Raw genomic sequence first — 15,444 nt, forward strand, 5'->3', positions numbered from 1 at the left:
AAAAGTGTTTGAAAGAGACTGGTATTTTCATGTGAAATGCAAGTGGCTTCTTCTGACATGGTGTGAAAGGAGGCATAGCTGTTCGCAAAATCTGCCGTTGTTGTATAATTAGGATTGCATAACTTTTAAACTAAAAAAGTCTCACTTCCCAGAAAATTCAGCGATATTTTCCCTCTAAGATGAAAAAGCTAGGCAAAGGCCTGATATTTGCCTAATATTTCCATTTGGCAACAGAATAATAGTTACTTTGTACCTAAAAATGATGCAATATTTAGACAAATTTTGATATTTTTTTGTTCCTGGGAAAACTTGGGGAGAAGCTGTATGGTATCTTAGCAGGGACTTTACCAGCACAGGTCTGTTCTTCCCAGCGGCTGCCCAAGGTTGCAGTTCTTGTGTGAAAACCAAGAGGCATTTCAGCCTTTGCGTGTCATTTCAGTTAGGAAAATTGTTACATCTGACAACTTTAGCAGTTTGAACTCACCAGTGACACTCTTCTTACCCTTCTTACTGTAGATGATATTTTATAAATCTAGAAATGACTATAAACCACGTCCACACAGGAATCTTGCTCTTTGCATACACTTCATCTTTCACAAGTGCTGCTAAATTCATTGCTTAGTTAATCTGTCCTTTATAAGGTGTGAAATTTCCCTTTCTGATTAACACGTTTCTTTGTGTTGAGTTGAGAAAAAATTCTTTAATCTCAGTAATTTTCACCAGTTCTTGCAAATGCAAAACTTTCATTGCAATCCCAATGGCATCATATAGCATCATTGGTTAGTGTCTGAGCCTTTGCTTTTCACAGATTTTAGATATTTAGTCTTTTGGGGGGTACATAATGCCTGTTCATTTACATGATAATAATTTGGGGCCAAAAGCAGGGCCAAAGCTCCATTTCTTTTCTACAATGCAGGTGTGGAAAAAAAAAGTAATTCTACAAATAGTGATCAGAAACTATTTCACACTTCTATGGTTTGGCACAGTATCCTTGTGTTCAATTTCTGTGGCTCAGAAGAAAGTGAGATAGAGTTGAGTTTCTGCTGATGAAGAGAGCAGCCCAAGAATTAAGAGCTCATTTGTATCTCAGCACCGCTTTGGATACTACTATACATTGTTAATGTGCATTTAGTAAATACTGTTTCCTTACTATTTAACTCACCTTCGAGAGAAACTCATTCTTGTGCAGGTTAGGACCAATGGGATTAGGCATCATATAAACCTAACTTCAGCCATCAAAATAATGTTTACAGAGGACCTTAGTGGTGGGCATCTGTTTCTGACTGTTCTCTGCATGGGAGCTGCTCTCACTATTTTAAGTCACTGCATACTATAATTCAAAAGAAGGGGGGGGGGCAAAACGACTGTGATATTTCTGTTGCCTTCTGAAATTTTAATAACACTGGAAGTGCTGTCTGTCAGATCTGCCATTGCTCTGCCATCACATTTTAAGGTCCACATGGGAAATGATTGGTACTTTACTCATCCATTTTCATTTTTTAACTTGTTCCCCAAGGAAATAAGTAGCAGTGTGAGAAGATTAGCAGTTTATATAATTCTCTTGTTTAGTTTCATATCTGAATAATCCCAATCCTTTGCTTTTGTATAGAGATAGATTCAGAGTATCTGCACTGGAAGATGGTCAGCCAGAACAGGTAGATTTTGTATTATCTGACATGCTTAAGCACTTCTGACAGACTCTTCTGTGCACAGCAAGGTTAGGCAACCAGAAACAAAATATTTACCTGCTCTGTTAAAAGCAGTGGGATCAGAGAGATCAATTAGCTGCTAATTGACTGACAAGATTGTTTGTCCTGTTGGCTTTTTTGGCATCTCTTTGATAGCAGGTTTTTGTTCCATTCAAGGAGAACTGTGATTTGTTTGCAAATTTCTGCCTATAAAGGAAGCGTTTAAGATTAATTTGGCTCCTGTGTAGCCTTTTCTCTCTCTCTCTTTTTTTTTTCTTTTTTTTTTAATAGTCATCCTGTGGAAATAAGTCTGTGTTCAGTCGGACTTTGGCAACGTGAAAGCTTTTTTTATACATTTTTTCCGTCCGGTAGTAATGTGTACATTGTGTATGATGCTGAAACAGGAAATAGTGATGTACTTTGAGTGAGCAATCCTTGTCATTATAGTGAAAAGGTCAGTGTTAAGGCATTTCTGCTGTAGGCTTCTTCTATGGCTTCTTAAAATACACTCAACTTGAATTTAAGTTTTTTTGGGGGGTGCTCTTTTTTCTATAGAGAGTGGCAGTTTAAAATTATATTTGAGATACTTAACATAGCAAAAACTGAGTGTTTTGCTGCAGCTGTGCTCTAAGCATTTATGATACAAGCCAGCATGTCTTAAAGAAAATCACTCATGTTTTCTTACTACCATGTAATTGAACATTTATTGCAATATATGTTACGTATTTCTCTGTAGACATGTTAGAGGTGTTGGATTAGTTTATTTTCACCTTGTAACAAATAACCTCAAATACTTAGTATGTAGGATGTAAGAGCCTAAACCTAAGTGATGTCTGATTCTGCTTGTTTTCATGAGGAATAAATCTGGAATTATGTCCTTTGATTTGCAACTCATTGCTTCAGATTCATACCAAGATAATGTAGAGCAGAATTTGGCTCTTACTTGTACTTGCTGTTGGAATAATTTGTCTCCTTTTAGTTGTTCTGAGTCAAACCTTGTATCTTTTCAAAGCTCCTTGAAGTCAAATGAGAGACTCTTGTCTCATACCTGATTTTTCTGTAAGGTCACCGCAGAGGGGATAGAGCGGGCCTGACCTCTGATTCAGTAGGATCACATTCAGAGGAGGGAAGCAGAGTCTTGTTCTTCTTCATGGCATGTACCCATTAACATGTATATGAAATGTCTGAGACAGGTGTAAGTTCCTACAGTTAAGGTTAACGGATGTTAAGAGTACAACAGATTTGATTATTTATTTGTTTTCTTTAGTTGGCTTCAGCGTGCTTTTAAGCAGAACAGGTTTCAGTTATTTTCTCCAACATAGTCAGGTAATGCTCTCAGATAATGTTTTGAATTATCTGAATTAACAAGATTAAGCTAAGTTTGGTAAAGCCTTAAAATGAATGAAATAATCAATACTACTACAGTTAACTAAAATGTGCTGTTATATGCCATCTCTCCATGGCTGAGATTCTCGAATAGTTCTCAAAATATGAGCCAGATTTAGTGCAAGCACTGAAATAATAATTGCACAAATCAGGATGCCAGGTTTTATACCGCTTCTAGTTTTACGTGCACAGATTCTGTCCCTTGAAACCAGCAACTACCAGGGACGCAAATGTGCATTCATAAAAACCTGAGCGTAAAAGCTTGAAGTTGGTGTTTGGTCACAACAAGCTTGCAGTCTGCCCTTGATGCATCTGTAACTGGATCCTCTCAGTCAGTCCCCTCAGTTCCTGGCTTCTTGGGGAATCCATGTGAACACAAGTATTTACCCAACATAGCAATGGAGAACAGATCCTGTCCTGTAGCTTCTCCTCACGTAAGCTTAGTACAGTTTGTTTGATCATTTAATAGTAAATTCACAGTGTACTATGTGTACTTGCTGAGCAGTATTTGGTTTTGTACTTTTAAATTACATTTAAAAAAATACATTGTAATGATTAGTTCAGCTGCCCAATTTAAAATACATGTGTTCTAAATGTTTCAGGGTATTTTCAATACTGTGATTCTCTGGCTGGTGTTGGAGAATGGCAATACGTTCAATAAAGCATGGAAATCTGGAGGGCAGGCAGAACATCTGGGGTGGAATTAAATGAACAAATTAGAGTAGTGTCTTCAAATGTGAAGAAGTAACAACAGCAATTACAATATAGAAAGTGGTAGATTAAAATAAATACAACCAACCTGTTTCAAAAGGGCTGCCGCCTTGGAATTGCATGTGTAAAAGGACATCTTATAACTCCTGCCAAACTGCAGCAAAAGCACAGGCATCCTTGCATTCCCCAGTAATTCAATACTTTGCCAAGTGCCAGTGGTTGACATAGGAATTTACAGTCATTCCTAGAGGTGTTCAAATAGACAGGTAGAAGGCCAGCCTCAAAACCACAGTCAGATGGGACCCCTAACCAGGGGCTGTTGGAAATGCAAAGAGAATCTCTCTGGTCAAGAATGGGAAGCCTTTTTACAAAACTGGGAAATTTAAGAAGTGTTTCTTCTTCCTTATCTTTTTAGTAAGTACAGTTCAAAGACCGCAAGTGTGGTGTCAACTAGTGTAAAAAGCTTGCAGTTGGTCATCTTTTTTTTCATTTGTGTAGAACGCCAAAAGTATATACCCCAAGGACTGCATTCCTTCTGTTATGTTGCTACGTAACATCCTCAGCCCATGAATGAATACAGAACCTTGCAAAGAAGGATGAACAAATGTTTATCTATCTTCATGCCAGTTAAATCCTTCAGTTCAGAGATGCACACTGAATGCTGGTCGAGAGCTCTTCTTCAAACTTAGCCCACCTATGACTTTGCCTAGGTAGAAGAAGCTGTAAATCCATGTTTTATCAGGGTTCCCAGACTTTTTCCTTTTCACCGGGATGTCAACACCAAACAGCTCTTTGGGGAATATCATTAGTGGGGCAGAGGGAAATGTGGGGTAGGACAGCAAGCCAAAGGTGTGCTGTCTGTCTTCCCAAAAGGCCAAGGCAATTTTCTTCTCAGTTGCAGGTGGGGAATCGCTCAGAGGTGGCCTCTCTTCCTTGTAAGGCTGCTTGGCTGCTGGGCTTATCCCAGACATAAACTAGACTTGCCTAATAAGGGTCTTGGCAGAGGTTTGTGCATGAGTGTAAGGATTTCACAGGACCCACTGCAGCTTGTCTGTGCTAATGCTTGCCCTATAGAATATGAATTCTTCAGGGGCCAGTTACTGTGGTTTTAGGCCGGCTTTGTGCTGGCAGAGCTGGACAGAAAAGATTTAAAACAGGGCTGGATCTGACCCTTAGTCCTTACGCTAGAGTCAATATTTATTCTGTATGGTGCACTCAGGATTTAGCCTGGAATACATAAGCTTCCAATTTGTTCACTTGCAAGAGCTGTAATATGAGCTACAAATTGAGAAGTAGTAAAAGTTGTATTTTGCCAAATTTTATTTTAAAGCTGTTGAGTGTAACCATTTTAATGATCTGAAAAAAAGAGAAGAAAAAAAAGAAAGGAGGGAATAATCTTGGAGCTCTGCAGTCAACCAGATAAATGTCCTCTGCATGCAGCTCACAAAGGCACCGTAGGAGAAGGAGCGACAGGATAATGCTCCTTTCTAGAAAGTTTTAAAAGTCTTGATTTAGTAGGTGCATCTGACATAAATACAGCTCCTGGTTTCCCAGTAATCTTCTCATGTTCAAAGTTTTCACAGAAGTAAAATGTCCTGGTTTGAGGCAGGCAGATAGTGCAGTTACTGTGGCTGGGGGAGCTGGCTCCCAGGCGACATTCCTACCGGGAAACCTGGCTTGGCCCCCAGCCAGGCAAGACTTTGCAGCTCCTGTCAAACGATGTGCTCAGCGCAACTCCCGTACGGCTTCTGATCCGTGTAGGTGGGCTCCTCTTAGTCACTCCAGCGGAGCTGAACCATGCCAAAGGTATTAAAGAAAATGTGCATTTTTATCATCCTTAGTTCCTTAGTTTGAAATATGTAGTATTGAAATATAGGGAGTTTCTGTCGATTGAATAGTATATGTTTGATGAAGAGCAATATTGAAAAGTGTATTTACAGTGTTTTCTAAAGGAGAAACATTAATCAGTTGAAAAATGGAGATCTGTTGTCAGCTTAAGCTAGGCTGTGGGTGCAGGCAGATGAGATAGAGGTTTGACTGGAAAAAAACAGACAGTATGCAAACTAGTTTTGCAGTGTCTTAGATTTCTCCAGTTAGGCCAGTCTCCCATTAGGGAGGGGGAAAAAGAAACTGAAAGAAATAATATTAAAGCCATCTTTGACACAGAATGGATGGCAGCTCAAACCAAACCAGAAATGATTATGTTGGTTCTGGAAAGGGATTTATTTTCCCCAGGAGAATGACTCTGACCAAACTTAAGCCATCAATAATCCCTGTAATTAGTCTATACCTGTTTCATAGTGTAGGTTGAAAAATTATGTAGAACATTCTGAAAATAGCAGGACCGCAGAGTGGCTTGAACTCTGTAAAGGAGGTCTCAGTCCAGAACAGAAAATTGTTGGAAGTATATTAGCATCATCTTTTGCTCAAATAAAACCATAGCTGTCACTATTCCATGACTGGCAGATTTCTTCTCTAAAGGTGCTCTCGGTAGAGGGAGTATGGAACAGAAGGGGTACTCCCATCTTCTAGAAATTTCTTCTTCGCCATTTGCAAAATTGCCTAATGAGGAGAAAAGTATTTTTCTTTGAAGATGGCTAATAACTTTATCTCTTTCAGTGAGGAACATTCCCTCTTGTCCCTGTTTTTGCTTCTCAAGCCACACATTTTCCTTTACATCCCTGCTCATATGTTGGCATCATTATTGACCTGCAGTTCAGTTTAGCTCACCTGCCGAAAATGGTTTGCCACTTACCTGCCATTCCCTCATAAGACACTGCAGAGCTGCTCTGTGGTAATCACTTCTGATATAGTGTAAATCCCGCACGACGATTTCTTTTTCCATTTGTAGTGACGCTTTTTATTTAAGGAAGCGGATTAGGAAAATTAAATAGTTTTACTTGGATTACTTTTTTTTTCTTTTTTCTTTTAGAGAATCAGACAAGAGAGTTATTTAAAAAGCCATTAGTACATCAAAGCTGAATGACATTATGACCTAAAATATTCCAGTTTGTATTTGATAGCTTGCTATTATTTTGTCCTATAGGGGATTTCTCTATAGTTACAATTTAAAAATATGTTATCCCTATTTGACTAAACCAACAGTCCATTATCTATTGCTGTCCTAACTACTGATATGTTATTTCTACTGTTAAATGAATAATTGGTAACAGGTGGCACAGTAGTGCGTCTACTTACGTCAAGTCATGGGGCTTTACTAATGTCCGTTTGTTCTTTCAAAGTGTTATTAATTACAAAGAATTAAAAATTATTTTTCAAGTTTTGATGATTTTTTTCTTTTATAGACTTACTATTTTATCATCTGTTGGTTTTATTCAATGGAGAAAGCATGAGTGCTCTAGCTGTTTTTCTGACTGTTTCGAATTGAGGATCATTATAGCAGCCTATATCCCATAGTCTGAAGCTAATACTCCAGCTATTTCTAAAGACCTCTTCTTTAGAGATGCTCTGAATTTTGTCCCAAACAAAAGCCATAAAGAAAAGCCATAATTGTTGCTTTTGTTATCGCAATTGAACAAACATCCTTTTTAATGAAACAAAAGCCAGAATCTGTTTTCAAGATAAGATTTGTTGAAAACTGGAAGGGAGAGTCCTCCTTTGACAGGAGAAATGCTTTTAGGGCAGCGTGATGATGTTCGGGCTCCCTGTTCTCTGTGCTGGTCTTTTTGGCAATACAGATAGTAGTGTGCAGACTGGTGATATTCAGACAGGTGGCAAATCATGGCATTCACAGAAGTCTTTTAACCATGTATTTGGTCTGTAGGTTTCCACTTCGCGAAGGAAGCCATACATTCTTGAGCAGTATCCCACTGGTGTTAACCAATTTGTAAACCTACTTGTGTTTCACTGTATTTTCTTGTACCTGAGTGGTGACACCCTGACCAGGATTTTGTTCTGGTCCCTGAAACATTTAATGAGAGGCCTGGAGTCTAAAAGTGTTAGCCGGAGAGAGGCATTGAAAGGGGATTTGCCAATGGGATTCAGGGATAATCCAGGCTTAACAAAGGTGTAGCAATGAAGAGGTCCATTGGCAGTTCTCTTTTCACCAATTCAGGAAGGTGGGACTGCATTAGTTTAGACTTGCACTTATTCATCTACACAGTAGAAACCTAAATACTTTAAAAAGACTCACACTCATATTCTTCAAAATGTGGTTGCTCAGACCTCTAAGAAAACATGAATTTTTTCCAGTGGATGGATAAATGAAATTTTCAGGCCTCTACTGTAAAGAATAGAAAACTTTCTTCAGCATCAATACCTAACATCAAGAATTTCTTATGACTGTATTTTTTTTTTTCTACAGGAAATTTGAAGCTAGTCATGCCTATTAGATGCCTAGAAGATGCAGGTAATTGTTTTACACTGAAAAAAACCCCCATGTACTCCCCTTACCAGTGTTTTTTCCTGCACTTTGCTAATGTTTCTTCAAGCCAAATTCAGTTTTTCCACTGTAGGAATGAAAAATATTCCAGTATCTCTAATACTGGTTTTTTTCCCCTTTGCCATGCTATTGTAAAATCATGACTGTCTTTCTTTATAATTCTCACTGTTCCATCCAGAAAATGTCCTGTGTTTGGATAATATGGAAGCAGGAAGCCTGCATTGTTCTTCAAATTCAAATGGTGTACTTGTCTATGAAAATCATACCTCTGAGCTTTTCTTCTTTATAATAAAACTGTGGAAACCTATTGCATTTAAGCATGAAAAGTGCATGTGTAGCACGCATGTGTAGAAATGTTTCAACATTGAAATCTAAAATGCTAAAGTCACATAAACACAGTTGTAGCTCATTTCTCTAGTACGTGTTTTACCTCTAGAAAGACATTCTTACTAAAATTTAATATAGTGATTGGAAGATGGAGATGTGGAAAGGTACCGATAGATAGTGCTGTGTTTGGAATGCTTATTTTATGTCTCTTTTTTGACTGTTTAGAAGTAGTTTAAAAGGGTGATCAACACCTTCTTGTAAAACCAGTTAGATGATCTAAGGTAAGAAGTACCTCACTTTAGCCATCCTAAAATTTGATATATACTCCAAGGCAGTCATCTAGGATTTCTGCCTAGCTGATAGTGAGAAACAAGCATCCTCCATAGCGGATGGCCAAGTGCATAGACATGCCCTATGTCTGAAGCACCCATCACGATATGGAAAGCTTTCTCCTCTGGAAGTACTGATCACCCTCCTCTGACTTCAGAGGAAGGCCAGGTGACTAAAGTGCATGTCTGAACTGTAGGTGAGTAATACTGGATAACACTGCCCACGGTGTTAGGACTCTATTTTCAGCAGTGATTTGCTGAAAAAGCTTTGAAAGTAGGTGGTGGACTTTCTGAGAATCAAGCCTTTAAACTGTCCCCAGAAAGCCTTCTAAAGCTACTGTTTAATTTGGAAAGTATGGATCTCTGTTTCCTATTCCTAGGGTTTTTATTGAGTAGTGATTATGCTTGTGTGCAGTCTCTGGAGCCAGTCTTTACTGTGTCTGCTCACAAAAGGGAGTTTTCTGAAATGTAGTTACCTTTCCTTAAGTCCCTCAATGCTTTTCATGTAAGGCTCAATAAAAGTGCAACTGACTGCATCAATGTAATTTAGCATGGCTCTATTAATTGGTGTGTGGGGTTTCTTTCTTTTTGATTTTTCCATACAGATAGCTGTGTCACCATGGAAGAGATGAAGAGAACTTTACTCTAGTAGATCACAAGCATCTCTGGGTCATTCTGCATCTCAGTATTTAATAACAATGGAAAATGTCCAAATGCTATAACAAGTCTTTGCAAATGTATAATAAACTGTTTAGGAAAGTTCCTGCCATGAACAGAACTGTATAATACTCACATTAGTGTACAGACACAAATCTAATGCCTATAGACTACTGCGTGGAAAGTTCCAAAGAGAAAGAAAAGTCTGTGAGCTTGCAACAGCCCTGGAAAAATGGGAGCAACAAAACTTTAAAAAGCACAGCTTTGGACACACTCCATGTGTCTGCACAGCTTTCAAGTGAACTAGCACTTAAGACCTTGTGTAACAAAATGGACTCTGGGGACACAGCTATAGGGCAAAAAGCTACCTCAAGGTCTGGAGAAACTGCTAAAGTACCAAGTAGATGGAGGCAAGAACATTCAGCTGTTATTAAGATGAGCACTTTTGGCAATCAAGAAGTACAGAGGCAACCACAAATAGATCACGAGCAAATAGGAAACACAGCATCAGCACAACTTTTTAGTTCTGGGAAACTGGTATCATCAAATGAAGCTGCACAGCAAGTCACGGAGAAGCAATATCCACAGCATCGTCCAAGTCCTTACTCATGTCAACATTCACTTTCTTTCCCACAGCATTCATTGCCACAAGGCTTCTTGCACAACATAAAGCCACATCAGAGCTTGGAAGGCCCTCCATGGCAGTTTCCTAGCCACTTGCAATCAGTTGCCTCAGAGGACTTGTTTCCTTTTCATATGCATAGCCATAGCGGAGGTTTCTCCAGGAAGAAGATTTCAAGTTTGAACCCTGCATACAGCCAATATTCACAGAAATCTTTAGAACAATCAGAAGATGCTCACAAAAAGGAGCACAAACCCAAAAAGCCTGGCAAGTACATTTGTCCTTACTGTAATCGGGCTTGTGCCAAACCTAGCGTACTTAAAAAACATATTAGGTCGCATACTGGGGAGCGACCCTACCCTTGTGTTCCTTGTGGTTTCTCCTTCAAGACGAAGAGCAACCTTTACAAGCACAGGAAGTCACATGCCCATGCAATTAAAGCAGGATTGGTACCTTTCACAGAGTCAGCAGTCTCTAAATTGGACCTAGATGCCAGTTACATCGACGTGGAAGCTGAAATACATTCAGATGGCGAGCAGAGCACAGACACTGATGAGGAGACCCCACTCCTAGTGGAAGGGTCTGACAAACTGAGCCCCGTCCCACAGCTCCCCCTGGACATTGCTAGCAGGAGCAGTTTTCACTCCTCCATGGAAGAGTCCTTGGTGGGGCCAATGAAAGTGCCCATTTTGATTATCCCTAAAAGTGGAATTCAGTTACCCAGTGAGAGTTCACCATATATTGGCTCTGATATGTTGCAAAACCCATCCTTAAGTACCAAGTCTGATGACTCTCATACAGTTAAACAGCGACTTGCACTAAGACTGTCAGAGAAAAAAGGGCAAGATTCTGAGCAGTCGTTAAACCTCCTGAGCCCACACAGTAAAGGAAGCACTGACTCTGGTTATTTTTCCCGCTCAGAAAGTGCTGAGCAGCAAATTAGCCCACCAAATACTAATGCAAAGTCTTACGAAGAGATCATCTTTGGGAAGTTCTACAGGATTAATCAAAGGACAGCACTAACAGTAGCTACAACAAATCAGGAACACAGTTTAATGGATAGAAAGGGCAAAGCAGAGCCATTAACTCTTTTAAATAACAGATTAGATATCAAGATGCTTGAGGAACATATTTCTCAGCTGACTCCAAATAAAGAAGAACTCATTGACTCCAGTAATTTGAGCACTATTAAATCTACACAAGTTTATCCAGGCAGCAATACAGAATCTAGACAATCCCAGACCACCACATCATCCATCAAAAGTGAATCCAACCTGTACCAAGTCAGTCAGCAGGGTGACGTGCCAGTCCTTCTAGAGCCCCCAGTAGATTCCTCTCCTCTTATTAGAAGTAACTCCATGCCAACCTCTTCTGCAAACAGCCTAAGTATTCCCCCATCTCTGAGAGGAAGCCATTCATTTGATGAGAAGATGACTGGCTCAGATGATGTATTTTACCCCGGGACAGTGGGAATATCCCACCAAAGGATGTTGAGAAGACAGGCTGCCTTTGAACTGCCCTCTGTGCAGGAGGGGCACTTGGATTCAGACTATCATGGAAGGCCAGGGAAAAATATCATTATTGCTTCCAACAGACAGATAGCAGGTGACAAAGGACCATCCTTAAAAGAGAAGAAAGGAGACAAGACCTTTTATGACTACGATGCCAGTGGAAAGCACTACAGAAAGTGGGAAGAATTTGAAGCTCAGAAGCAGAACTACAGGGACTCGCCATCCATAGGTGTGATGAGCAAGGGGGGAGAGTACTTTGTTGATCCACTTGGACAATCTCAGGCAGTGCCATCCATGCTTGGAACAACTTTTGAAAACAGAAAGCGCAGGAAAGAGGAGAGTGTTGGAGATGAGGAAGACAGTCCCATGCTTTGCAGCAGTACAACTGGCACCACTGGTGGAATTCAGCCTTTGGACTTTGATCCCAAATCCCAAATTCAGGAATTGCCAAGGAGTGGATTTGCCCTTCAAGGCCTGGACAATGCTGCCCATTGCCATGCAGAGCGTTTTGAAATCTGCAGGCCTTACTTGCAGTCTGGAAGCCCGGCAGCTTCTCTGGAAGACTCATCCTTAACTGCAGAGCAAGAAAAGACTGCAGAATCACTGGCTAGAAAGCCCCCTGGAAATGTCATCTCTGTCATTCAGCACACAAATTCATTGAGCAGGCCAAACTCATTTGAAAGGTCTGAATCTACAGAACATATTGCATGCCAGCAGGAAAAAATCTATTCACCATCTGAAACATGCGAGAGTGAGATTTGTGAGTCCCCAATGAGCCCAGACCGAGTTCCACAAATGGAAAATGCTGACACCAGTAAGCTGTCTCCATCCCAACAGCCTCAGCCGTATCATATGCAGCCCAGGTTGGTTCGCCAGCACAATATACAGGTACCTGAAATTCGTGTCACGGAGGAGCCAGATAAGCCTGAAAAAGATAAAGAAATGCAGAGTAAAGAGCAGGAGAGACCCACCGAAGAATTCCAGTGGCCCCAGAGAAGTGAAACCCTTTCTCAACTTCCAGCCGAAAAGCTACCACCCAAAAAGAAGCGTTTACGACTGGCTGACATGGAGCACTCCTCTGGAGAATCCAGCTTTGAGTCCACAGGTACAAGCCTCTCTCGCAGCCCTAGCCAAGAAAGCAATTTGTCCCACAGTTCTAGTTTTTCAATGTCCTTTGAAAGAGAAGAGAATATGAAGTTCATCACGCCTCCCAAACAAGATGAGTTTGGAAAACAGTCTGAGTTTTTAACAGTTCCAGCTGGTGCTTACTCACTTTCCGTCCCTGGGCATCACCATCAGAGGGAAATGAGACGGTGCTCATCTGAACAGATGCCCTGTCCTCATGCTGCTGAAATCCCAGAGATCCGAAGTAAATCCTTTGATTATGGGAACCTGTCTCATGCCTCTTCAGCTGGGACACCTACTATGGCACTGTCTCCATCCCGAGAAAGGAAGAAATGCTTCTTGGTTCGCCAGGCTTCCTTCAGTGGTTTTCCAGAGATTTCCCAGACTGATCAGAGCACAGAACAAAGTATAAAGCAGGAGCAGATGGAACATGCACAGGCTGGTCTTCGCTCCTCCCAGCTTGCCTGGCATCACTCCCCTTCCTCTGTACTTCAGCCCATTCAGGTAGATGACTCTGGAAAACAGGCTATTGGCTCTTGTGCTCAGCTTAGTAATAGCTCGTCCCACCTTGCCCAGCAACAGGCTCTTCTTGCAGACAGCCCGGAAATGTTAAGGACTCCCTTGATCCAACAAGCACCTTATATTCCTAACAAACATCCATCAGAGCAGCAGCAGCTATTTGCACATCAGGAAAAAGTCCCATTTCCCCCTGTTCATAGCACCATGTTTCAGTTCCCCTATCCAGCTGTCTGCATGGTTCACTTACCACCATCTCAGCAGCCTGTCTTGTGGCAGTCATGCACAGAACCTCTACACTTCCAGCATCATTTTGTACAACAGCTGCAGAAATCTTATGTCAAACAGCCTTTCCAAACAGACGTTCCTCCAAGTTATCACCTGGAACATGTGCCAGAGCTTATTGGAAAGAAACCAGCAGATTATGTGCACGCTAAAGAGCAAGCATACCAGCATTACTCAGGAACTTCTGGGCAGTATTCAAAAAATACTCTTGCTAAGTACCAGTCAGACCATAGCATTAAACCAACAGATACCTCCTCTGAGCAGCATCTTCAGACAGATTTTGACTCCCCAAGTGATGGATCTGTACAGTCTTTGCCAGGAACAGTTGTTCCCGTCAGGATTCAAACCCATGTGCCATCTTACGGTAGTGTCATGTACACAAGCATTTCCCAGATCCTTGGACAGAGCAACAGTCCTGCAATTGTAATTTGTAAAGTTGATGAGACTGTTTCTCAAAGAACATTGGCAACTAATGCAACCATGCAAGGAATTGGATTTAACATAGCTCAGATGCTGGGTCAGCATGGAGGGCTAGAAAAATATCCTTTGTGGAAAGTGCCGCAGACACTACCACTTGGACTGGAGCCACCAATTCCCCTGTGTTTGCCTTCCAGTTCTGACATGGCTTCTACCCTGGGAGGAAGCAAACGAATGCTTTCACCTGCCAGCAGCTTGGAGCTCTTCATGGAGACCAAGCAGCAGAAACGAGTCAAAGAAGAAAAAATGTATGGGCAGATAGTTGAGGAGCTAAGTGCAGTTGAGTTAACTAACTCAGATATAAAGAAAGATTTTCCAAGAGTGCAGAAGCCTCAACTAGTAAGGCAGAGCTGTGCTACCGAGCCAAAAGAAAGTCTGCCATCCATGTCATCCTCTTCACCGCTGTCGTCCTCATCATCTCAAGATTTCCCACCTGTCAGCATGCCAACAGCTGATGCTTTCCCACTGAGCAGGGAGAAACTTTCCAGTTTTGATTCCACATCACCAGGGCAGAAGTCCAGTGGTCCTTCTGAAGGAAGAGACTCACCAGAAGAACTGGATGTGGATGAAACAGCCTCAGACATGAGCATGAGCCCACAGAGGTCTTCATTGCCACCAGGAGAAATTCAGCCAGAAGACCAACTGAAACATCAAAAATTGCCTCTTGGGATGTTAGTCCAGATGTCATCCAATACCAGTGGGAAAGTCACAGGCTCAACCATTCTCCTGACAGACGTAGCAGATTTTCAGCAGATCCTTCAGTTCCCAAGTCTGCGCACTACTACTACTGTGAGCTGGTGTTTCTTAAACTATACGAAACCCAATTACATTCAGCAACCAACCCTCAAGTCTTCTGTTTATGCTTCATGGTGTATAAGTTCATGTAACCCAAACCCATCTGGACTAAGTACAAAGACCACTTTAGCACTTTTAAGGTCCAAGCAAAAAAACACCACGGAAATCTACACTCTGGCTGCTATGCATAGACCTGGAGCTGGTAAACTGACATCATCAAGTGCATGGAAGCAGTTTGCTCAGGTAAGTCAGAGGTTTTAATACAATTAAATTCATATACCTTTATTTGAGAAAATATTAGTAAACTATGAAATGTAAGTTAATGATTTTTTTTAAAAAAAGATTCCCTATTGGGAAATTAGACATTGACATCTTCCCATGACAACTTTTGAACCTCAGTTTACCCTTCTGCAAGCTCTGCTACTTCTCCTGTCTCTGTCTCTGTTTTCAAAATCAGATGTAAAAGTGAGGCTTTTAAAGCCCTCCCTTCATGTGTGCCAGAGCCTGATACATTATCTCCTTTTATTTTGTCCTTTGTTTTTTGCCATGTCCTGATTCAAACATTATCAGACAGAAACATCCACGTGCATTCGTAAGTAAAGATTAAGTTAAA

The 15,444-nt window shown here is 40.9% G+C and overlaps 1 protein-coding gene across 10 annotated transcripts in view; it reads left to right on the forward strand.

Annotated features, from left to right (window-relative positions):
* The window catches only part of HIVEP2 (HIVEP zinc finger 2), a 140,699-nt gene that overhangs the window by 105,985 nt on the left and 19,270 nt on the right, over window positions 1–15,444 (forward strand). For all 10 annotated transcript variants that reach the window (XM_069787152.1, XM_069787155.1, XM_069787151.1 and 7 more), the window contains 2 exons: window positions 8,110–8,154; window positions 9,449–15,074. In XM_069787152.1, coding sequence (XP_069643253.1) covers window positions 9,660–15,074 — 5,415 coding nt within the window. In that variant the 5' untranslated portion in view covers window positions 8,110–8,154; window positions 9,449–9,659. The remainder of the gene's footprint in view (window positions 1–8,109; window positions 8,155–9,448; window positions 15,075–15,444) is intronic.

The sequence above is a fragment of the Haliaeetus albicilla genome, chromosome 7 (assembly GCF_947461875.1).
Source record: "Haliaeetus albicilla chromosome 7, bHalAlb1.1, whole genome shotgun sequence".
Classification (NCBI taxonomy): domain Eukaryota; kingdom Metazoa; phylum Chordata; class Aves; order Accipitriformes; family Accipitridae; genus Haliaeetus; species Haliaeetus albicilla.